Source organism: Heterodontus francisci, chromosome 11, assembly GCF_036365525.1.
Source record: "Heterodontus francisci isolate sHetFra1 chromosome 11, sHetFra1.hap1, whole genome shotgun sequence".
Classification (NCBI taxonomy): domain Eukaryota; kingdom Metazoa; phylum Chordata; class Chondrichthyes; order Heterodontiformes; family Heterodontidae; genus Heterodontus; species Heterodontus francisci.
The window spans coordinates 81,123,995-81,149,947 of NC_090381.1; the positions used below are offsets into that span (position 1 = coordinate 81,123,995).

At 44.5% G+C, this 25,953-nt stretch overlaps 1 protein-coding gene across 1 annotated transcript in view; it reads left to right on the forward strand.

Annotated features, from left to right (window-relative positions):
• The window catches only part of mcf2l2 (MCF.2 cell line derived transforming sequence-like 2), a 401,635-nt gene extending 376,452 nt beyond the window's left edge, over positions 1 to 25,183 (forward strand). Inside the window, exons 31-34 of the mRNA XM_068042330.1 lie at positions 4,080 to 4,198; positions 17,523 to 17,635; positions 23,607 to 23,707; positions 25,083 to 25,183. Coding sequence (XP_067898431.1) covers positions 4,080 to 4,198; positions 17,523 to 17,635; positions 23,607 to 23,707; positions 25,083 to 25,183 — 434 coding nt within the window. The remainder of the gene's footprint in view (positions 1 to 4,079; positions 4,199 to 17,522; positions 17,636 to 23,606; positions 23,708 to 25,082) is intronic.
• Positions 25,184 to 25,953: the final 770 nt, after the last annotated feature.

Here is a 25,953-nt window from a genome sequence, read left to right on the forward strand (position 1 = left end):
AGAATAGAGAAGCAAAATATTTTTTAAATGAAGGGAGGCTACAGAATGTTGCATTAGGAGGGATCTGGGTGTCCTTGTAGATTAAATACAAAAAGTTAGCTTGCAGGTACAGCAAATAATTAGGCAGGCAAATGGAATGTTGACCTTATTGCAAGGGGAATGGAGTATAAAAGTAGGGAGGTTTTGCTACAATGGTACAGGGTATTGGTGAGATCACATCGAGAGTACTGTGTACAGTTTTGTTCCCCTTATTTAAGGAGGGACATACTTGCATTGGAGGCAGTTAATTCCTGGGATTAACGTGTTGTTTTACAAGAAAAGGTTGAGGCGGATGGGCCTATACTCATTGGAATTTGGAAGAATGAGAGGTGATCTTATTGAAACATGATTCTGTGGGGGCTTGAGAGGGTAGATTCTGAGACGATGGGCTGAATGTTATTAGCGTGCCACCGCAGAGCACTTTGAACTTGGCAGCCTTCCGACACGTATGTTGCGCGCGGGGGGCCCCGATGACATAGAGGGGGCGGCCGCCACGTCCCTGCCAATGGCATCCAGCGCCACCACGCAGGCGCCACCACCATTTTAAAGGGCTTACAATGAAATTTTGTAAATGGTAGGTTTTTACATAAATTGCAATAAAATGTTATGCCCACTTCCAATCTCCGCTTCCACCCCCTCAACGAATACTCCGTGTATTATTTGTCCTACCCCACCTCCCCACAAAAACAATAAGTTTTCCATCACAACCTTTCCCCCCGAACTTTCTTTCCTTTAACCTTCAATACCTTGCCATCTTCTTCTCACCCAATCGTGTTCGTTTTTGTCACTCCCCACCCCCTCCTGCCCTGATAATTTTAGTCCTCCCCCGTCCCCACCAGTTTCTCGCCTCCGTACGGGGTTCTGAAGGGGCGCGAGCTGCGTTCAGCGGCCATAAAATCGGTGTGGGATGGCCGCCGCTGTTAATTTTCATCTTATTATTGTTCATTTCTCAATATTTAGATGAAGGCCTAGCATCCAAGGAGGCCCTTCTCGACATCGGAGGTTGAGGCGGGCCTTTCCCCGCTGAATTTTACAGGCTCCCCTGCCATGACCCACCACGTCGAGGGGCTGGTAAAATTCAGCCCAATGTTTCCCCTCATGGGAGAAGTTAGAATTAGGGGGCATAGTTTCACAGTAAAAGGGTCACCCATTTCATATGGAGATGAGGAGGAATTTCATTTCTCAGAGGGTTGTGAATCTTTGGAATTCTCTACCCCAGACAGTAGTGGAGGCTGTGTCATTGAATATATTCAAGGCTGAGTTAGACAGATTTTTTATTGACAAGGGGGTCAAGGGTTATGGGGAACAGGGAGGGAAGTGGAGTTGAGGCCAAGATCAGATCAGCAATGTTCTTATTGAATGGTGGAGCAGATTCGAGGGGCCATATGTTCTTCTCCTGCTCCTATTTCTTATGTTCTTATGTAAAATGTTTACTCTTTAATAGTAAATAAATAGTGAGGGTTCAGAGCCAACATGTACCCGTTAAGGTGAAGGGTAGGACCATCAAGTCTAGGGAACCCTGGATGTCCAGGGATATAGAGTATTGGATCAGGAAAAAAAAGATTCGGAGCACTGAAAACAGCGGAGACATTACAGGTGTATAGAAAGAATGGGGGGGGGGGGGGGTACTTAAAAAAGTAATTAGGAGAGCGAAGAGGGGACATGAAAAAACATTGGCGGGCAAGATAATGGAAAATCCTAAGGCATTTTATAAGTGTATTAAGGGCAAGAGGATAACCAGGGAAAGAGTAGGGCTCATTAGGGACCAAAGTAGCAATCAATGTGTGGAGCCAGAGGACATAGGTGAGGTTTCAAATGATTACTTTTCATCTGTTTTCACTGTGGACAATGACGATGTAGGTGTAGAGATCAGGGTGGGGGATTGCGATATACTTGAACATATTAACATTGAAAGGGAGGAAGTATTAGATGTTTTAGCGGGCTTAAAAGTGGATAAACCCCCAGACCCAGATGAGATGCATCTCAGGCTGTTATGTGAGGCAAGGGAGGAGATAGCAGGGGCTCTAACACAAATTTTCAGATCCTCTCTGGCCACGAGAGAGGTACCTGAGGACTGGAGGACAGCAAAATGGTACCATTATTCAAGAAGGGTAGCAGGGATAAACCAGGTAATTACAGGCCAGTGAGTCTAACATCAGTGGTTGGGAAACTATTGGAAAAAATTCTGAGGGACAGGATTAATCTCCACTTGGAGAGGCAGGGAATAATCAGGGATAGTCAGCACGGCTTTGTCAGGGGGAGATCGTGTTTAACTAACTTGACTGAATTTTTCGAGGAGGTGACTAGATGTGTAGATGAGGGTAAAGCAGTTGATGTAGTCTACATGGGCATCAGTAAGGCTTTTGATAAGGTCGCGCATGGGAGATTGGTTAAGAAGGTAAGAGCCCATGGGATCCAGGGCAATTTGGCAAATTAGATCCAAAATTGGCTTAGTGGCAGGAGGCAGAGGGTAATGGTCGAGGGTTGTTTTTGCGAGTGGAAGCCTGTGACCAGTGGTGTACCACAGGGATCAGTGCTGGGACCCTTGTTGTTTGTAGTGTATATTAATGATTTAGACGTGAATATAGGAGGTATGATAAGTAAGTTCACAGATGACACGAAAATTGGTGGTGTCGTAAATAATGAGGAGGAAAGCCTTAGATTACAGGATGATATAGATGGGCTGGTAAGATGGGCGGAGCTGTGGAAAATGGAATTTAATCCTGAGAAGTGTGAGGTAATGCATTTTGGGATGACTAACAAGGCTAGGGAATATACAATGGATGGTAGGTCCCTAGGAAGTACAGAGGGTCAGAGGGACCTTGGTGTACTTGTCCATAGATCACTGAAGGCAGCAGCACAGGTAAATAAGGTGGTTAGGAAGGCATATGGGATACTTGCCTTTATTAGTCAAGGCATAGAATATAAGAGCAGGGAGGTTATGATGGAACTGTATAAAATGCTAGTTAGGCCACAGCTGGAGTACTGTGTACAGTTCTGGGCACCACACTATAGGAAGGATGTGATTGCACTGAAGAGGGTGCAGAGGAGATTCACCAGGATGTTGCCTGGGCTGGAGCATTTCAGTTATGAAGAGAGACTGGATAGGCTAGGGTTGTTTTCTTTGGAACAGAGAAGGATGAAGGGGGACATGATTGAGGTATACAAAGTTATGAGGGGCACTGATAGGTTAGATAGGAAGAGACTTTTTCCCTCAGCCGAGGGGTCAATAACCAGGGGGCATAGGTTTAAGGTAAGGGGCGGGAGGTTTAGAGGGGATTTGAGGAAAAGATTTTTCACCCAGAGGGTGGTTGGAATCTGGAATACACTGCCCGAAGGGGTGGTAGAGGCAGGAACCCTCACAACATTTAAGAAGTATTTAGATGAGCACTTGAAATGCCATAGCACACAAGGCTAAGGGCCAAGTTCTGGAAAATGGGACTAGAATAGTTAGGTGCTTGATGGCTGGCACAGACACAATGGGCCGAAGGGCCTGTTTCTGTGCTGTATAACTCTATGACTCCCATCCAGTTACTCCCCATAATATGGCCCAAATATTTGCTCCTTCAAATTCAAGAGATGCAGACTTGAGCATATCAGGTGTTCAACTGGTTGAGCCATACAACGCCAGATCTGGCTGAACCACATCAAGTGCTATGAACACAACAACATTAACTTGCATTTATGTAATGCCTTTAACATAGTAAAACGTCCCAAGGTGCTTCACAGAAGGATAACCAATCCACACAAGAAGATATTGGGATAGGAGACCAAAAGCTTGGTCAAAGAAACAGGACTTAAGGAACATCTTAAAGGAGCAGAGAGAAGTTAACAGAGGGGATTCCAGTCCTTAGGCTCTAAACAGCTGAAGTTATAGCCACTAATGGTGAGGTTAAGGAAATCAAGGATGCACAATAGGCCAAAAATGGAGGATCAGAGAGTTCTGTGAGGGTTTTTCTTTCTACATTGAAGGTGCTATAAAAATGGAAACTGTTATTTACAGATATTAATTAACAGGACATGTTTATTTATAATTGCAGGTTGGTCATCTAAACCAATCCCATCATTGGATACTTCAGAGGATTTTGAAACTATTCCTTCAAGTATGGATGAACTTTCCAACTCCTCAGATATGGATGAGGAAATATCTACTAAAACCGTAAGCATATTTTTGTCACAAAAGAAAACAGAAGGTTGATCAGCCAACCTGACTTTTAAGTGAAATGTTTCACAAAATGTCATATTGTTAACTTCAGCTGAGATGTTCTTGAATGGCACTCATTATTATTAAAGTTGTTCAATAATTTGGAAAGGGCGCTGTATGAGGACAATGATCACGCTGAGACCCGTATCATGTGCTTGCATTTGTTTTGGGTATAGTAGTCACATAACTTTTAACTAACATATCGGCTCTGAAATGCCATAGGAATTCTCCTGGTTTCTGCAGTAACATTGGCAGGAAACTGGATTTTAAAAAAAACTGAAGTCTCTGACACTGAACCAGATTATTTGAAACCTCGGCATCCAATTTGGCCCGAACTGAATTTCCGATCCAATATCCTCTAAATCACCAAGGCAGTATACTTTCACCAGCATCATTACAGCCTAGGTCCAAACATGGACAAAAAAGCTGAACTCCAGAGTGGGGTGAGACTGAAGACCCTTGACATCAAGGCAGCATTGGACCAAGTATGGCATCAAGCAGCCCTACCAAAACAGGAGTCAATGGGAATCGGGGAGAAACTCTCCACTGGTTGGAGTCATACCTAGTACAAAGGAAGATGGTTGTAGTTGTTGGAGAACAATCATCGCAGTCCCAGGACAGGACTGCAGGAGTTCCTCAAGGTTGTGTCCTAGGCCCAACCGTCTTCAGCTGCTTCATCAATGACCTTTCATCCATCATAAGGTCAGAAGTGAGATGTTCGCTGATGATTGCACAATGTTCAGCACCATTCACGACTCCTCAGATACTGAAACAGCCGGTGTCCAGATGCAGCAAGACCTGGTCAACATTCAGGCTTGGGCTGATAAGCGGCAAGTAACATTGGCGCCACACAGTGCCAGGCAATGACCATCTCAAACAAGAGAAAATCTAACCATCTCCCCTTAATGTTGAATGCATTACCATCACTGCTTCCCCACTATCAACATCCTGGAGGTTACCATTGACCAGAAACTGAACTGGACCAGCCACATAAATACTGTGCTACAAGAGCAGGTCAGAGGCTGGGAATTCTGCGGCGAGTAACTCACCTCCTGACTCCCCAATGCCTGTCCACCATCTACAAGGCACAAGTCAGGAGTGTGATGGAATACTCTCCACTTGTCTGGATGGGTGCAGCTCCAACAACACTCAAGAAGCTCAACACCATCCAGGACAAAGCAGCCCACTTGATTGGCACCCCATCCACCACCTTCAACATTCACTCCCTTCACCACTGACGCACAGTGGCAGCAGTGTGTACCATATACAAGACTCACTGTAGCAACTCACCAAGGCTCCCTTGACAGCACCTTCCAAACCCGCGACCTCCACCACCTAGAAGGACAAGGGCAGCAGATGCATGGGAACACCACCACCTGCTAGTTCCCTTCCAAGCCACACGCCATCCTGACTTGTAACTATATTACCATTCCTTCACTGTCGCTGGGTCAATATCCTGGAACACCCTTCCTAACAGCACTATGGGTGTACTTACACCACCTTCTCAAGGGCAATTAGGGATGTGCAATAAATGCTGGCCTAGCTAGGGATGCCACACATCCCATGAACGAATAAAAAAAAAAATCACCTGTCTCCACTAACATACCCTCTAATCTGTTTTGGAGTGCATGGGCAATCTATTTAAGTGCGCAGCCCCTTTACACTTTTTTGCATGGCTGCGCATGCACAGTAACTTAATGGGACTGACATTTGTGCGGCCTGGGCGGGGACTTTTGCATTGATGCGCGGACACGCAGCCGTGCAGCTTACAAGGAACAGTGGTCTCCACGCCTGCCTCAGCCCAACTGCTGCTGAAACTCTCATCCATACTTTTTTAACCTCCAGGCTCATCAATTCCAATGCTCTCCTTTTCATCTTCCATCCTCCATTACCTTCAGTTCATCTGAAACTCTGCTGCCTGTATCGAAACTCGCACAAAGTCACATTCAGTCATCACCCCAGCGCTCGCTGATCTACATTGGCTTCCAGTCCAGCAACACCACAATTCCAAAACACTCATCCTTGGGCTGAATTTTAAGGGAACGATGTGGACAGGTATGGAGGCATGGAGGAACATAAAATCAGGACGGCACACGTCAGACAGGAAGTCCGACGTCATGTCGTCCCATCCCAATTTTGTCCCTGAGGCAAACATGGAGGGCAGAGGTCTGACAGTGTCGCAGCGGTCAGGTAATTAAGCTAGTTAAATGGCCAGTTGAAAGCAATTTTATGTATCGGATGCAATGTTATAAACGGCGCATGGATCTCCTGGGGTTTCCGAGTCTCACCTCCTTGAAGGAGGTGACATCAAGGCGGCAGATCATGTCTGCCTGGAAGGGAAGGCTTTTGGAAGGCCACACATCGAGGGCCTGGAAGGGCCACAAAGGGAGGGCTGAGCTTAGCATAGCAGGAGTGATGGGAAGGTTGGCTGTGCTGCAGAGGAGCCAATTCAACAGGGCAACAGGCAAGTGACAGCTAGGCAAGGGTCATAAGTGTGGGCATCAAGAGGGGGAGACTGGCAGGGGAGAAATGTCTTTAAGGGAGAGGCCACATACTATGGGCCTCATTCATCCAGGCTTCAGGGACCCCTTTGAAGACATAGTGCACCTGAGCAGGAGGGAGGGTCAGGCACCTTCAGTGGCATCACAATAGACCATGAGCCCACAGGAGGGACCTCAATATCTTGCGGATGTGGCAGAAGGGTGAAGAGGAGAGTGCGAAGGAGTTGACCCGCGTAGAAGAGGTACCCTCCAGAAAGGGTGTACAGGTTGAGGCTCAACTACTTGCACATGTCCAAGAGACAGTGCCAATGAAAACTACGGCTCCCCAGAGAGGCAGTCACTGACTTGTGTGCAATGATACATAATGAGCGATGCCCCAGGACTTGGGTGGCAATGCAATGCCAGTGGCCCTGAAGGTCACTGTGGCGCTGAACTTCTACCCCAGCGGAGCATTCCAGGGATCCACAGGGGACATTTGTGGAATCTCACAGATCAGGGCACATCGGTGCACCAATGCCCTATCCAAGAGGGCCGAAGATTATGTGCGCTTCCAAATGGATCCCAATTCACAAGCAGACAGGGCCGTTGGTTTCGGGGCCATCACTGGGTTCCCCAGGTGCAGGGGGTTATCGACTGCATACACATGTGGCCATCAAGGCTGCTGCACACCAGCCAGCAGCTTTCAGCGACAGAATGTATAACTAGTGTGCGACCATTGTAAACAGATCCTGCAGGTTTGCTCACTCTTCTTGGGAAGTTGCCAGGATGCTTACATTTTGAGGTCCCAGATTCCTGAACTTTTGCATGCCCCCTCCAGCCTTCAGGGATGGATCCTTGGAGACAAGGGCTACCCACTGAGGACATAGTTGCTGACGCCTGTGAGGATGCAGAGGAAAGGTACAAGGCCTGCCACGGGACAATGTGAGCTAGCATCAAGCAGGCCATTGGTCTGCTGAAGGTGAAATTCAGGTGCCTAGATCAGCCCAGAGGAGCCCTTCAGTATGCCCTGGCAAGGGTCTCCCATATCGTTGTGGTTTGCTGTGCGCTGCATAATCTTACCCTGCAGAGGAAGGAACTGATGAGCAATGAGGCAAGTGAGGAGCAGACTGCCTCCTCAGACAATGAGGAAGTGGAGGGGAAAATGGGCAAGATAAGCCAGATGAAGAACCCCAGAGGCAACATGACATTGGACATGAGAGGTGTGCAAGGGAGGCTAACGATGCCCATAGACATTCGCATTTCATTTGATCCTTTATGGCCCTTGTATCTTATCCAATAAAGACCTTCCTTTCTGTAGCCATCATTTTGCATGCCTTCCTTAACGATGCATTGTCTTATTGAACATTTGCACAGAGCTGATCTGGTCAGGCTCTAGAGTTGAGCCCTTGCAGCATCTGCGATCGCCTCCAGCTTCTTACTAAAGGCTAGGATGCAGTGAGGGGTCAAGCCCTTGATGGAGGAATAAGAGAGTACATGCCTAGCTTTAAGTATTTGTTTACAGTCATAATGGAGATGGCCATTGTAATGATAGACAAACGCTCACCTGTGAAAACCGAGTGACTCTAAGTGCACTTCTTAATTCTCTTACATGAACTTCTACGTGCTGCTGTCCCTGTGCGGTCGCCTGAGGTGGAGGCTGCCTGCTGACCTTGGTGCCCCTCATCTACAGATGATCTTGGCGGCCATCCTTGGGATGCCTTGGGCCTGGGGAGCCTCAGCATGGTTTGGCCCTCCTGCACAGAAGCAGTACTGCCTGCTTTCAGCTGGGATGTTGGATGAACTAGCAACACTGGCAGAGGGGCAGTGGAGTTGCTGCCCGCACCGGGAGCACCCTGAGATGAGCCTCCAGCAGCAGAAGGCATACACTCCTCCTCCCTATCAAGGCAGACTTCTGCCTCCCTGCTGACCTGAGTGGACAGAGGTCCTGGTGGTGACTCGAGGTCCCCTATTCCCCTCTCGCCTAGCCACTGCTGCCTTGTACCCATGGTCAGGACAAGGGTATGGAGTTCTGCATGAATATCCAGAAAACACTGAGTGCTCTGTTGGATGTGGCTCTCCATCAGATCTGCCAACTCTCAATGGAGGAGGCCACTTGTGAACCAGTCAGAGACAATTTTGGGGTCAAGGCTTGGATGGATTCCTCCATCGACTGCACTTGGGCACATACAGCTTCTGGCATCTCTGCCAGATGTTCCCACACCTCTCGCTGCAGCTCCAGCATTTCCCTTATTGCTGCCGAAGTCAGAAGCACATCATGAGCCTGGGGGTCAGCATGGGCCTGGCCTTCCACAGTCCTCTGACCATCAGAGGCATGGGCTGTCACTGTCTCGGTCAACTGCTCAGGTGCATGTGTGCAGTGCTCACCAGATTCTGTGTCCAGATCTAAACTCGCGCGCAAACCCACTGAGGTGTATGTATCTGCACTGGTGGAGGGTGGAGGAGTATGAGGTGCTAATGGACCCTCTGAGGCTCCTTCCTCCCCGTTAGAGGTAGCAGGATCCACAGCTTTTTCCACTGATGTCTAACTTGGCACAGCTTGACCTGCATGACAGAACAAAGACATGTAAGGGTCAAGGGCCTGTCATCCCTCCATAGCACACACCCCTACAATGCAGAACCCTGTGTACACCGGATGCCTGAAGAGCAGCATGGCTCCATCATTTCAGATACAGCATTGTGCCCCATGTAGATCTTACTTACTGTCTTACGAAGGTAACCCTGTCTCTCCGTCCGCAACGCTCCTTCCAGCCTGTGGTCCGGCAAGCTCCATGGCCCCCTCCTCCATCGGCATTAGGACATGCAGCAATGGCAGTCCACCTCTGGTCTGCACCGCTCCCTACGATTATGTGCAATCTTTCTTCTGCAGACAGAGGAGATGTTGGACTACGAGCGACATCAATCCCATCACAGGCTGCTAGCAGTCCAGTTGCCTGATGGGGACACACTGACGCCTCCTGCATATGTTCCCATCCCAGGGATCTCACGAGATTCAAATATGACAGAGGCCCAGCTTTCAGGACCACCGTGACAGGTTACTGACAGACATGTTGCATCTTCTGTCTCTTTGCTCACGTCTGGGGGGTTGATCACTCTCCTCCCAACATACCATCCTACTTGGACAGATGCAAGGCTCAACAGGATGAAGGGATTAAATGATACTCACTTTTGCAGCCCAGATGAGGTCATTGAGCCGCTTATGGCACTGTATCCATTTGCGCGGGATTACACCATGGCTGCTGATCTCCTCAGCAATCTGGAGCCAGGCCTGCTTTGTTTGGCTCACTGGTCTCCTCCTCTCGTCCCTTGAGAACAAGATGTCCCTCCTCTCCCTGACAGCCTGCAGTAGCACCGGAGGGAGGCATCAGGAAAGCGTGGGGCTGCATGGGGTCTCCTGTCAGCCATCTCTAATCATCCGATGCCATCTCCTCCTCTTCTAGGCCTTCCCAATGTAGAGTTCAATGCAGGACTGGCAGCACTTTAAAAATGGTGCCAGACCCTCCTGAGGCATCACCTGACACCATGATCCCCGCCTTTGGACCCAACTCCGATCACGCAGTTGGTTGGAGTTCACAGTTCATTATTCTTAATTGGCCAGCTGCCACTGAATTGCATGCGGCGGCCGTTCCATTCCCCGACATGCCTTGCGCCCAAATCCATGCCTGACGGTGGGACCGGTGTTCAAAACATAAATTTCAGCCCCTTGTGTTCAAATCCCTCCAACTATCCCCTGTCCAACTCTGTAACCTCCTCCAGCTCTACAAACCTCCAGAAACTCAGTTTGGTATTCTGTTGCCAATGGAATTCACCCTTTGTTTCATTTTGCGCCACACCTCATATCATATTCCATCATCCACCTTTGAAATTTGAGAGTCTGGGTTTGTGTTCCCAAGCTGCTACTTCATAGGAGTGGTATTACCATAGAGTGCTGTGCTACAGGAGCTTGGTGGGACAGTACAGGCTTGGCTTCTGATCTTTTTTGCAATTCTGTGGAAAGAACCATATGACACTTAGAGTGCATGATCTCAGCAATTCATATTGTGGCATGCTGTATTCTCAGGTACTTAATAAATGACAAGTTAGCATTATAGTTATAACCTTCACTTCTGATGCCTCTTTCTGCTTTATCAATCTCGGGCCTCCTGGGTGCCTTACTATGGTTTTCACTATGGCTACATCAAAGGCAGTAAGCTCCCTAGTTTGGTTCATCCCTTCAACTGTCCACATTTGTTTGCAGCAACTGAGTTGCCATTTTTGCATTTATGGAAAAAATGCCTTGTTGACAGCACGTGCATGCAAGCTGCAAAGTACTTCTGACATCATGTACAATGAAAGTAGATTGGTATTGACATGCTAACTGCACTTTCAAGACATTACAACTTAAAACAACATTGCCAGCTCCTGCTTCACTTCTATATTTTATAATCCAATCCCTTTGGGTAGATGTGTGTTCTTGAACATTCATTACAGTCTCACTTCACAATAACCTGCATTATGAAATTGTATTGCATTCTTATACGAACACTGTAAAGTTGTAGTGTTTTGAAATTGCAATTGCATTGTGCATTGTGTACTCTAGAGGCTGCTGTAGAACACACATGCTAGCAAAGAGAAAATGAAAGTAAAATAGAATAAAAAAGCCTTTGTGTTCAACAGCCTGCTGCTTATGTCTCAATCTCTGTCTCACATATCTTACACTAAACTGGGCTAAATCTCATTCCAGTCTCGGAACAAATGATGACTTGGTAAATAGAAAGGATAGTGAAAAACTGGAAATTTTGGAAGGTTTTGTCTATTTTTACAGATAGTTTTTTAAGTTGCACGTTGTGTTAGAGTGACACACAGGAAGCTTGTACAGAGTACACACATTGATCTCCTTCTATAATAACCATCCAATCCAGAAAAGTATATAATCGCAGATCATTGCAGAGAAGTTTCCTCTGAAATGAAATGTTATCCCGCATCTCTGTATTAAGACTGTTATAACAAGATTCAATATGTGAAACCCATTGCAATGTAAATCTAATTGACAATTTTTTTTAAAAATGCTTCCATATGGAAATTTTGGAACCAGGGGTGGCAATGATTGAGAAAGCCAAAACAAACATTCCATTCGGTTTCAAAAACATAAACAAGGAATTTTTTATTCATTCGTGGGATGTGGGCATCACTGGCTAGGCCAGCATTTATTGCCCATCCCTTCCCATCCCTTCCCATCCCATTGCTCCTTCGACAGCACCTTCCAAACCCACGACCTCTATCACGTGGAAGAACAAGGGCAGCAGATGCATGGAAACACCACCACCTGAAAGTTCCCCTCCAAGCTGCACACCATCCTGACTTGGAACTATATCGCTGTTCCTTCACTGTCACTGGGTCAAAATCTTGGAACTCACTTCCTAATAGCACTGTTGGTGTACCCACGCCCCAAGGACTGCAGCGGTTCAAGAAAGCAACTAACCACCTTCTCAAAGGCAATTAGTGTCACCACAGAGTGTCCTGCTACTGGTAAACAGTGTAAAGCCTGTGGAAAACCCAACCACTTGGCTCATGTTTGCCGCTCACCAGCAAAATCAACTACTAAGACCAATACCAGCAGAAGATTGTCACAGCAAAAAGGCAAGAGAATGTAGAGGCAGATGACCCTGAACATACTTTTGAGCTCTCTCTCAGACACAGCAAACAGCCATGTGTGACCATGACCATTGGCTGCTCAGACATAGATGCTCTCATAGACGCAGGAGTGCCTGTTCCGGCCACGTGGTGTGACATGCATGGCTCCCACTGTTCAACTTCCCACCTGACTGCAGCGAGTATATTTTTATTAGAGCTTAGCCCCTTGGTGTTTTATTTTTCAAAATAAATAGACAGTGACAGCTTTTCTTGTAAGTTTTAAAAAACAGAAAATCAATTGTTTGTTGATCAATATGCTTTATCCCAAAATTATTGCAATCGCATCCACTCACACATTCGCTGTCTCACACACACACACACAAGAAGAAACAGATAGAAAAGGAAAAAAGGAAGGTGCTTTTCAGTGGGGGGGGGGGCGGGGAGGTTACACTAAACCTGTTGAATTCTCTTGAGAATCAAGTTCTAGATGAATGCAGGCCTGAAATAATTGTAGATTTCTCACTCAATTGTTCTATTTGAAGGTTCTGTTGAAGATGGTGGGTTACTTCTAGCTCTCACTGTTGTATAATGTATTTGTCGGAGTATTTCCTGGGTGAGTCTCTCTCTCCCTCTCTTTGGCTGTCTTTTTTTGAGGTAAAACTGTGTCACCTCTCACCACTTGGTAGGACACATTCTCATCTCTTCCACATGGTGATTGCACAATTGCCCAGGACTTCACACCTCCTTTGTTTCAGAAGAAGACATTCATTTTTGAAATGTGTTAGGATAGGTGTAGGATTGGTTCCAATTGACATCTTTTAGCCGTGAAAATTTGCCTTTGTCTTTGTTAGACAGACACAAAGGCCTTTTCCTTTAGTGGACATTTTGGACCATTGTTGACTTTTTAAAAATACAGGTTAATTTTTTAAAGACAAAGTCTGTTTTTCATAACTTTTCAGAGTTGGTCCATGATTATTGTACCATCACACTTCCGGTGTGCATGACAGTGACAAAACATTCAACAAACTAAAGGATTGCCCACTTCTGCAAACCAGGGAATACAAAAATTTTTCCTTACAACAGTGACAAACTGCTGAAAATTCTCAGACTTTTTGAAATGCCAGTCTCATTCAAAGACACAACAATGAATGCTCTATTCTATGTCATATCGGGAGAATGTGACACACTTATCAGTTTCCACACAGCAACAGATCCACACATGATTGCAGTCACCTACACGATTCCTTCACGTAACAAAAACATTCTTGAACCGTATGCTGATCGCTTCACTGGTATCGGCAAACTGAAAGGTGTTACATGCACGCTGCATGTAGATCCTAATGTGCTCCCAGTTGCACATCAATGGCAACAAATACCATTTCATGTGAGGAAACAAACAGAGAAGGGACTTCAGTGTCTACTTTGTTAGGGAACTTCCAAGCCTGTTTGTTAAGAAGACACTAAGACGAGGATGCTTTGGTGGAGATTGCTTGCCACAGAGCTTACTTCTGCTCTCCAAACAACACCCACAGCCAGTGCTGGCTGGCTGTCCTTTATATATGCACACTTGAATACCATTAACTAATTGATACCCAACACCTGTTCACCCTACAATCATGAACTACCAGGTATTTATTATGCATTAACAGAACCTCAGACCCTAACATACTTGACCTTGACATTATTGAGAAAGTTGGGGATGAGCCTACCCCTTGGGTCTCACCCATAGAAGTTGCCAAGAAACCCAAGAGCAAGACCAGATTAGAATCTGGGTTGATATGCGCTCACCAAACCAAGCCATACAATGAGAAAGACACTTGACACCAACAATCGATGACATCACAGAGAAAGTGAATGGTACTAAACACTTTCCTAAACTTGACCTCAATGCAGGCTACCATCAAATTGAGTTTGCAGAAGAATCAAGATATCTTACTGTATTCTCTACTCACATCGAATGCTTCTGATACATGAAGCTCAACTTTGGAGTCAACTCAGCAGCTGAGGTATTTCAGCACTTGATTCAGCCTACACTTCAAGGAATTGAAGGCACGCTGAACAACTATGGTCGCACAAAAGTGAACTCGAAACCCCCCACCCACATGCATGTCTACAACATCTCAAAGAATGTAACCTCACCTTAAACAAAGGCAAGTGATTCTTTAATTAAAACAGAATTGAATTCTTTGGTAATGTGTTCGGTGGTGAAGGAGTATCACCAGAACCACAGAAGGTTGAAGCCATTACAAATGTTGCAGTTCCTACAAATGTGCAAGAAGTCTGGAGTCTGCTAGGACTCGTCACACACTGTAGTCACTTCATTCCTGACCCCCCCTACACAATCTGAAAAAAGACCACCAATTGGAAATGGACTAAATCGCACTAACAGGTGGTACACCACATCAAACCACGTTTGTCAGCAAGTTGCACAATGCTTATTTCAACCGTGAGAAAACCACCCAGCTAGTCGTGGATGCAAGCTTAGGTGCAGTTCTCGTACAGAAGGACGAGACAAATATCCCATCAATCGTTGCAATGGTAAGCAGATCACTAATGCCTGTGGAACACCGTTAATCGCAAACAGAGAGAGAAGTGCTCTCAATCATATGGGGTATCTTACAATTTCATCTCTATCTTTTTGGAAGCAAATTTAAAGTAATAACTGATCATAGACCATGAGTGAACTTGTTGAACAATACATATAGCAAACTACCCACTCGAATAGAACATTGGACACTCAAACCACAAGAGTACGAGTTCCATGTTGAGTATCAGCCAGGCAAGCTCAACCCAGCAGCCTATCTTTCACGACGTCCATTGCCAACAATCAGTCCCACTAGTCATGAAAATAAGGTTGCTGAACAACATCTTAACTATGTAAACATAAATGCGGTTCCAAAGTCACTAAAACTAGCTGACATTAAAGAAGCAACAAAACAATATGAGGCATTGCAATTTATATGAAAGCTATAGAAACACGAAACTGGAAAGACGCAATTGAGAAGGCATGTACAAACGAAATCTCACACACAGTACAAGGTCTTCACAATGTTCGAAATGAGCTCACCATTACAACCACTTCTGATCTCATGTTATACAACAAATGTATTGTCATTCCACACTCAATGACAAAATGTGTTGTCGATATAGCACATGAAGGACACCAGGGAATAGTCAAAACCAAATAACTCCTTAGGGAAAAGGTATGGTTCCCAGGAATTGACCGCATGGTGGAGCACAAAATCAATCAGTGTTTGCCATGTCAAGCAACCACGATGTCAAATCCTCATAATCCTCTCAAGATGTCCAAACTACCTCCAGGAGCATGGATTGAAGTTAGCGTTGACTTTGCAGATTTACCCACAGGTGAACACCTGCTTGTCACTGATGAGTACAGCAGATTCCAAATCATGGAATTAGGTATGTCAGCTTCAACAAAAGCAGTCATCCTAAAACCTGACCAGATCTTTGCCTCATTTGGAATCCCTCAAACAGTAAGAGGTGACGATGGACCCCATTTAAAAGTGATGAGTTCAGCAAATTTGCACTACCTAGAGCTCACTCATCGAAAAATCATACTCTGTTGGCCGAGAGCAAATGGAGAAGTCGAGAGATTTACGCGAACCTTGAAAGAAGTGATACTTATAGCTACAGCTGAGAACGAGTCATGGAAGCAAGAGTTATATCACTTTCTTCGTAGTTATGACTCCTCACTCGACTATTGGAAATCCTCCAGCTACACTTATCTTTGCACATCCTATGCGCATACGTCTTCCTGAGCTACCCTGCGGAGCTATTGATCAACATGTACGCAAACACAATCGAAAAAAGTATCAAATGAAAGTAAATGAAGAGTGAAACATGAAATCTAGAGCAAGATCGCTTAAGCCAGGAGATTAAGTATTTGTGAAACTTGGTGGTCATATTGGAAACAAACAACTCCTTCTGACATCCAACCATTTGTTGTGACCAACGCAAATGGATCAATGACCGCTGCTAAGCGTGGTTCACAAATCATCACAAGAATTGCATCATTCTTCAAAACACTGAAAACACAACTCGTAATCATTGAATCTGATTCCGACACCTAATGCCAGACGATATTTTATTTGTGATAAAAAATGCCCACCATATTTAAGTGATTATGCTACGAAGTGAACTATTTATGTTTAAGTTTATTGTTTACAATTTTGGAAACAAACCATTGAAACATGCCATGTCTTTCATTTACTAAGAAGGGGAGGAATGTAATGTGTTTTGAAATTGTAATTACAATTGCATTGTGCCTTGTGTACTCTAGAGGCTGCTGTCGATGCTAACAAAGGGAAAGTGAAAGTAAAACAGAATAAAGATGAAGCCTTTGTGTTCAACAGCCTGCTGCTTCTGTCTTAATCTCTGTCTCACAAATCTTATATTAAACTCGGCTAAAACTCACTCCAGTCTCGACAGACATCACAAACACAATTTATTCATTTCTGCTTAACGGTTTCAATTAAAAACATTCTACATGCAAATGCTTGTCAGTCATATTAATATTCATTACAATTTCCTTCAGGGGCAGACATCTTGTTTGAACTTCATTCCATGTCTATTGAGCATGTGATATTGCATTTCCCTACTCAGTTATTTTTCCCATACCTGCTTTATTCACTAATTATTGTAAATGGACAGGAAAACTGGAGGCACTGAAAGGGATTTTAAGGTTTATAGTGAAAGTTTGTGGGAGCCCTGTATGTAAAAGGTCAATTGCTACTCGTTAAACTGATATGGGCTTGGCACACTTTGGAAATATTTTATGACAAAGGTGAAATAGTTTATATATTTCTACAGTTGAAATGTCACAACAGATGATTTGCAAGCAATTTATTTTTAAAAATGTTGATTATGAGACACAAAATACTATAGATATGATAATAGCACTCCAGCAAATAATTTGTTTCATTTCCATGCTTACGACTATCTGCATGTCACTTATTATTTAATTGCTTGTGAATTGTCCAGGAAACTTGACTTGAGGAACTAAATGACTATTTCCTGCTGTACACTGAATAACCTCTGTAAATCTTTTCAAAATTGCAGTCTATTTTTTTAATATATTATCTTTGTAACTCTACAATTCTGAAGTTTGGATTCTTGACACCTTTTTCGCATTTTTTTCTTCATTTCAGGCTCAAAGTCTGTTTCGAGTAGAAGGCATTTATGAAACTAAATCCATTGAGGAACTTGCAGTGCAGAATGGTGAAGTGTTTGAGGTACTGAAAAAGGGAGAAGAGGGACAATGGTGAGTTCAATCATAAAGGAAGGGATGGAAAATAGTCAATAACACCAGCACCTGTCAGTCTAGCTTCCAAGTCACTTCAAAGTTAGATTGATTCAGACAATTTGAAAGAGGAGGTAGAAAAAACAAAGTTAAAGCAAACAAAGAAATCCAAGGGAAAGCAACGATAGTTAACAATAGCCTCCAAAACCAGGGCTATAATATTATAAACATCAGACAGTTACAAAGCTCATGAATATTTCTGCTGCCCATATTGATGCTATAAGTTAAACTGTAAAGTGACTGTAATGGTTGTCAAATTACAATGGCTTAATTGAAAGCTGATGACTACTTTTTAAATTATTCTTTCAAGGGATGTGGGCATCACTGGCAAGGTCAACATTTGTTGCCCATCCCTAATTGTCCTTGATAACTGAGTGGCTTGCTCAGCCATTTCAGAGGGCAGTTAAGAGTCAACCACATTGCTGTGGGTCTGGAATCACATGTAGGCCAGATTTCCTTCCCTAAAGGACATTAGTGAACCAGATAGGTTTTTACAACAATCAATCATCGCACCATTACTGAGACTAGCTTTCAATTCCAGACTTTTATTAATTAATTGTATTTAAATTTCACCAGCTGCCATGGTGGGATTTGAACCCATGTCCTCAAGACATTAGCCTGGAGTTCTGGATTACTAGCCCAGTGACATTACCACTACACCGCCATCTCCCCCCTTATTGCAAACAGGAAAAACTTTGCAAGGTGATAATTGAATGTGCAAGCAGATAAAGTTGAAGCTCAGAATAAAAATTAAATGTACTTTCCATTGAGTTTAAAAACAACAAGGTTAACTTATTGTTTAACAGATACCTCCTTTTCTAGATCCTGTTTTGTGCATACAGCTTGAAAAAGATCTGATGGCTAACATTTGCAACATATCCAGATCCCAGCCTAGTTTGCAGCCTTTCTCATGTACTTCTGCTGTTGTTACGGCTGGAGTAAACGATATAGTCCAAGTATTTTAGGTCTCAGTGAGTTTTATTATGCATGTGACTTTTCTGTGCATAACTTCGGAGTACTTGACACTGAAAGCCCGAATGGAACTGTTCCATTACATAATGCTAACTTGCCTAGTCCTTGATGAAAATAAAGGTTTACTCCAAAAGAAAAAGAATTAAGAAAGACTTTGCTTTGGTTTTTGCAATGTGTGACCACATTATTAAAACTTTTAACTTTATTTTAAATCCTGCACTGAATACGTATTACAAATAGATTGCAGTAATTATTTCTGCATTTTAGAACCATAGAGCCATAGAAAAAGTACAGCACAGAAGAAGGCCATTCAGCCCATTGTGTCCGCACCGGCCTATTAAACTAACCTCCCAAAATAGCCCACCTTCCAGCACCTGGTCCATAGCCCTGCAGGTTACAGCACTTCAGGTACATGTCCAGGTACCTTTTAAAAGAATTGAAGATCTCTGCCTCCAACACCATTCCTGGCATTGAATTCCAGACATCCACCACCCTCTGGGTGAAAAAGTTTCCCCTCATGTGCCCTCTAATCCTTCTATCAATCACCTTAAATCTGTATCCCTGGTAATTGATCTCTCTGCTAGGAGAAACAGGTCCTTCCTGTCCACTCCTGTCCACTCTAAAGGGGAGGGGGAGCAGCCAGAGGTCGTGGTGCACATTGGCACCAACGACGTAGGAAGGAAGGGTGGCACAGATGTTAGAAGTGAGTTTAGGGAGTTAGGCTGGAAGCTGAAAGCTCGGACGGACAGAGTTGTTATCTCTGGTTTGTTGCCGGCGCCACGTGATAGTGAGGCTAGGAATAGGGAGAGAGCACAGCTGAACACGTGGCTGCAGGAATGGTGTAGGAGGGAGGGCTTCCAGTTCTTGGATAATTGGACTGCATTCTGGGGAAGATGGGACCTGTTCAAACAGGACGGGCTGCATCTGAACCAGAGGGGCACCAATATCCTGGGAGGGAGGTTTGCTAGTACTGTTCGGGAGGGTTTAAACTAGTTTGGGAGGGGGATGGGAACCGGACTTGTAGTCCAGGGACCAGTGGGTCCACTCAGAAAGACAAAGAGTGTAGTGAGGTATTGGGGAAGGTAGCACTGTCGCAGAGGACAGATGGGCACGGAGAAGGGTTAAAGTGCGTATACTTCAACGCAAGAAGCATCAGGAATAAGGTGAGTGAATTGAAGGCGTGGATGGGCACTTGGGACTACGATGTTGTGGCCATCACTGAAACGTGGATAGGTGAGGGGGAGGAATGGTTCTTGGAGGTACCTGGTTATAGATGTTTTCATAAGATTAGGAATGGTGGTAAAAGAGGTGGGGGGGTGGCATTGTTAGTTAGAAATAGTGTAACAACTGCTGAAAGAATTTTCGAGGAGGATCTGCCGACTGAGGCACTGTGGGTTGAGGTCAGGAACAGGAAAGGAGCAGTCACCTTGATGGGAGTTTTCTATCGGCCCCCCAATAGCAGCAGGGAGGTGGAAGAGCAGATTGGGAAACAGATTTTGGAAAGGAGCAGAAGTCACAGGGTAGTAATTATGGGGGATTTCAACTTCCCAAATATTGATTGGCAACTCTTTAGATCGAATAGTTTGGATGGGGTAGTGTTTGTGCAGTATGTCCAGGAAGCTTTTCTGACTCAGTATGTAGACTGCCCGACCAGAGGGGAGGCAATATTGGATTTGGTACTAGGTAATGAACCAGGGCAAGTGATAGAGCTGTTGGTGGGCGAGCACTTTGGAGATAGTGATCACAATTCTGTAGCATTCACTGTGGTAATGGAGAGGGATAGGTATGTGCAACAGGGCAAGGTTTACAATTGGGGGAAGGGTAGATATGATGCTGTCAGGCAGGAACTGAGGAGCATAAGTTGGGAGCATATGCTGGCAGGGAAGGGCACGGTCGAAATGTGGAACTTTTTCAAGGAGCAGATAGTAGGGGCCATTGATAAGCATGTCCCTGTCAGACAGGGAAGGCATGGTCATGTGAGGGAACCGTGGTTGACAAGAGAGGTTGAGAGTCTTGTTAGGAAGAAGAAGGATGCGTATATAAGGTTGAGGAAAAAGGGCACAGGCATAGCTCTGGAGGGATACAAGATGGCCAGGAAGGATCTGAAGAAAGGGATTAGGAGAGCTAAGAGAGGGCATGAAAAATGCTTGGCGGGTAGGATAAAAGAAAACCCCAAGGCCTTTTACGCGTATGTCAGAAATATGAGGATGACTAGGGGGACCGTAGGTCCGGTCAAGGACAATAGCGGGAGACTGTGTGTTGAGCCGGAAGAGATAAGTGAGGTTTTGAATGAGTACTTCTCTTCGGTATTTACGAATGAGAAGGGGTGTATTACTGAAGAGGACGGTGTGAAACAGACTGGTAAGCTCGAGGAAGTGCTCGTTAGGAGGGAAGATGTGTTGGGGTTTTTGAATAACTTGAAGATAGACAAGTCTCCCGGGCCTGACGGGGTATATCCAAGGATGTTATGGGAAGCAAGGGATGAAATTGCAGAGCCGCTGGCAATGATCTTTTCATCTTCTCTGTTGACGGGGGTGGTACCAGGTGATTGGAGGGTGGCAAATGTTGTGCCCCTGTTCAAGAAAGGAAATAGGAACAACCCTGGGAATTACAGGCCAGTTAGTCTTACTTCGGTGGTAGGCAAGTTGATGGAAAAGGTGCTGAGGGATAGGATTTCTGAGCATCTGGAAAGACACTGCTTGATTCGGGACAGTCAGCACGGTTTTGTGAGGGGTAGGTCTTGCCTCACAAGCCTGATTGAATTCTTTGAGCAGGTGACCAAGCAAGTGGATGAGGGTAAACCAGTGGATGTGGTGTACATGGATTTTAGTAAGGCATTTGATAAGGTCCCCCATGGTAGACTTATGGAGAAAGTCAGGAGGCATGGGATAGTGGGGAATGTGGCCAGTTGGATTAAGAATTGGCTAACTGATAGAAGGCAGAGAGTGGTCTTAGATGGTAAATACTCAGCCTGGAGCCCAGTTACCAGTGGCGTGCCACAGGGATCAGTTCTGGGTCCTCTCCTGTTTGTGATTTTTATTAACGACTTGGATGAGGAAGTCGAAGGGTGGGTCAGTAAATTTGCAGATGATACAAAGGTTGGTGGAGTTGTGGATACCGAGGAGGGCTATTGTCGTCTGCAAAGGGACTTGGATAGGTTGCAGTGCTGGGCTGAAAAGTGGCAGATGGAGTTTAACCCTGAAAAGTGTGAGGTCGTCCATTTTGGAAGGACAAACACGAATGCAAAATACTGGGTTAACGGTAGGGTTCTTGGGCATGTGGAGGAGCAGAGAGACCTTGGGGTCTATGTGCATAGATCGTTGAAAGTTGCAACTCAAGTGGATAGGGCTGTGAAGAAGGCATATGGGGTGTTAGCGTTCATTAGCAGAGGGATTGAATTTAAGAGCCGTGAGGTGATGATGCAGCTGTACAGGACCTTGGTAAGGCCTCATTTGGAGTAGTGTGTGCAGTTCTGGTCGCCTCATTTTAGGAAGGATGTGGAAGCCTTGGAGAGGGTGCAGAGGAGATTTACCAGGATGTTGCCTGGAATGGAGAATAAGTCTTACGAGGAAAGGCTGAACATTCTAGGCCTCTTCTCATTAGAACGGAGAAGGATGAGGGGTGACATGATAGAGGTTTATAAGATGATCAGGGGAATAGATAGGGTAGACAGTCAGAAACTTTTTCCCCGGGTGGAGCAAAGCGTTACAAGGGGTCATAAATTTAAGGTGAAGGGTGGGAGATATAAGGGGGATGTCAGGGGAAGGTTCTTTACCCAGAGAGTGGTCGGGGCATGGAATGCCTTGCCTGGGGAAGTTGTTGAGTCAGAAACTTTAGGGACTTTCAAACGGCTTTTAGATAGGTATATGGATAAAGGAGAATGATGGGGTATAGATTAAATTGTCCTTGACAGAGGACAAAGGATCGGCACAACATCGTGGGCCGAAGGGCCTGTTCTGTGCTGTATTTTTCTATGTTCTATGTTCTATGTCCCTCATAATTTTGTGCACCTCAATCAAGTCACCCCTCAACCTCCTCAGTTCCAGGGAAAACAACCCCAACCTATCCAATCTTTCTTCATAGCTGCAACCTTGAAGCCCTGGCAACATTATTGTAAATCTCCTCTGTATTCTCTCCAGAGCAATTATGTCCTTTCTATAATGTGGTGACCAGACCTGCACGGAATACTCCAGCTGTGGCCTGACCAGTGTTTTATACAATTCCAGCATCACATCTCTGCTTTTGTATTCTATACCTCAGCCAATAAAGGAATGCATTCCATATGCCATCTTCACCACTCTATCTACCTGTCCTGCAGCCTTCAGGGCCTGTGGACATGCACTCCAAGGTCTCTCACTTCTTCTACCCCTCTCAATATCATCCCGTTTATTGTGTATTCCCTCGCTTTATTTGCCCTCCCCAAATGCAATACCTCCCATTGCTCTGGATTGAATTCCATTTGCCACTTTTCTTTCCACTCAACCAAAACATTTATATCATTCTGGAGTCCATGGCTTTCCTCCTCACTATTAACTATTCAGTCAATTGTTGTGTCATCAGCAAATTTCCCAATCATGCCTCCCACATTTAAGTCCAAATAATTAATATATACCACAAATAGAAAGGGACCCAACACTGAACCCTGTGCAACACCACTGGAAACAGCTTTCCATTCGCAAAAACATCTGTCGACCACTACCCTTTGTTTCCTGTCCCTGAGCCAATTCTGGATCCAACCTTCCGCCTTCCTCTGTATCCCATGGGCTTTCATTTTACTGACCAGTCTGCCATGCGGGACCTTGTAAAATGCCTTACTAAAATCCATGTAAACCACATCCACTGCACTACCCTCATCAATCCTCCTTGTTACTTCCTCAAAAAACTCAACTAAGTTAGTAAGACATGACCTTCCCCTAACAAGTCAATACTGAATATCCCTAATTAATTTTGTGTATTTCAGGCAAGTGAGAAGTCTGGTAACTTATAAAACAGGATGGATTCCTTCCAGTCTTCTACAACCAGTTGGTTCAGAACTTAAGCCTGATCAGACTGATAATTCAGGTCAGAACCAGAGTTCTTTGTTTAATTTAAAATTGATGTACTAAATCTGATAAATATCCTTTCAGAATACAATTAATAACATTTAGAGTAATAAGTATTTAAATATTCACTTCATAAGCAAACATAATAGTGTGGATACAATATTCCTTACATAGTTAGATACATGACAAAGATTTACAACATGCTTGTGAGGAATAATGTTCCATTATAAGATGGTTGCTTCCGTGCACTAAATTATTTATACCAGGATTTCCACAGGTGACAATGACAGACATAAGTGAGATAATGCTCCCGGCTGGAAACTTCCAGGAAGATGCTTCTGCTCCGACATCAGACCTTCACCACAAGTATGGTGGAACCCTGTTCATGTGCAAGAGCAGCTCCAAGGAAATTCCTGGAGCTGGAATTTCTGCTTGAGTTTTGTAGGCTCCTGGGTATGACTTGTGTGGAATGAGGCAGACAATTCTTTAAGAGCCACACCTTCAGCTGCTAACTCATCCGTAGAAGTGATATCAGACGTATTACCACATGTGACCGAATAGGTGTGGGCCTATTATAATTAGATGCAAATAACTGGAATACATCACATAATTTTTTTTGTTATTTGCACCTTAGTGGCAGGGGCATGAGGAATGCTTGTGTGTTCTTGTCTTCCAACATTGCTATGGGTATTGTAGGAAGGGATAAAACTGAAAGGGACAGGTAGCATATCCAATTGATTACAACATAATCAACTGCATAAGCTATGAAAATGCAACCCCAAGGCCAAACTACATGCAACAAGTCATTCCCTGCCTACTCCGATGCAGGCTTCCATCTGGAAGTAAGTGAGCCCATGAACATTACTTAAATCACCCTGAAAATTTTCTGGGGTTGGGGCACATCTTCATCCATTTCACTTCCACCAGTACTGCAGTGAAGTGGAGGATCTATGCCAAAGGATTTAGCTTGAGTTCTTCCAGTGGCTAGTGAGTAAAAGCACCACCCAGTGAGTTATGCAGATCAGCATGTCCTAGATTTAATCCCTGGTGTGTGCTAAATTAGCTAATCCTTGCTGGAGCAGCAGTTAGGAGCGACAGCTGGTTTCAGTAGCCTGATGCTATGAAGGAGTGCATCTGTCAGGGTTTAGATCGGAAGTGACTCGGTGTAAATATTAGGTATGATTACAATTGAGCTCAGTTGTAATATTCCACTGAAGAACGGTACCCCAATAAAAGTCAGTTAATTTGGTGTAAGAGGACAAAAGGGAACTTGAACTCTGAGAACTTTGTGTCCAAATCTGCCTCCGTTTTACTAATTCATTTTGGTTTATGCCACATGTCTGGCAAATAAAATGCTTTAAATTAAGTTATTAATGACATATTGCTTATTTCAGATTTTTACAGTGATATGTGCACAGCAGCATTTGCTGATAGTGAAGACAAGGAGAGTTCGGACATGGGAAGCTACACTTCAGGAACCAGAACTGAAAGCTGATCTTGTTGCTTCCTGTATCATCCCTTAAACTTCAGGCTTCAGTCAGGCCTACAACAATTAGGATCCTGAGGACACTTCAGTAGCTGGGCACATGAAGTGGGGAAGTACTCCTTCCTGCTGAAGCATCATGTAGCTATGTATAAAGAACTGAGTTCCTTTGTTTGTAATGAGTTCATTTGTTCATGACAAATGCTCCTCAATGGTATAATAGAATGAGTATTAGCAAGGGCCAAGTTTTTGAACACGTATCCAATTCCATTTTGTGTGGATTTTAACGTTTTGACTCTCCAGTTACCAATATTGTTTGATGGAATAGACCACACTAATACAGTTCATACAGCATTAATAAAAGCTGAGTTCAAGCTTCTGGCATGTTGTGACTAACCAAACCAGTATTTCATGCTTTTAGCTCTATTCCCTTCTGTTTCCACAAACACACATGTAGCCTGATTCAACTGAACACTTATCATTACATGACATCTAAACCCTGGTTGCCAGTGGAAATTGTCCATAAATAACATGTGAGCATGTGTAAGGATGCCAAGAGGCTGCACACTCACTTATTGGTGCACTGAGAATGAGATTGCTAATGCCATTTGAAAAGATAATTTTCTCAGGAAATGGTTTCTGATCTGCAGGGAAAAAACACCAACTTTTACTGCTGTAAAATGATTGCATTTTCTTTTTATCAACATCTGCTGTATTAGCAGTGGCCTTTAGCTGCATCCTGAGACAACTACTGTGGGGAAAAAACATATACAAACTGGCAT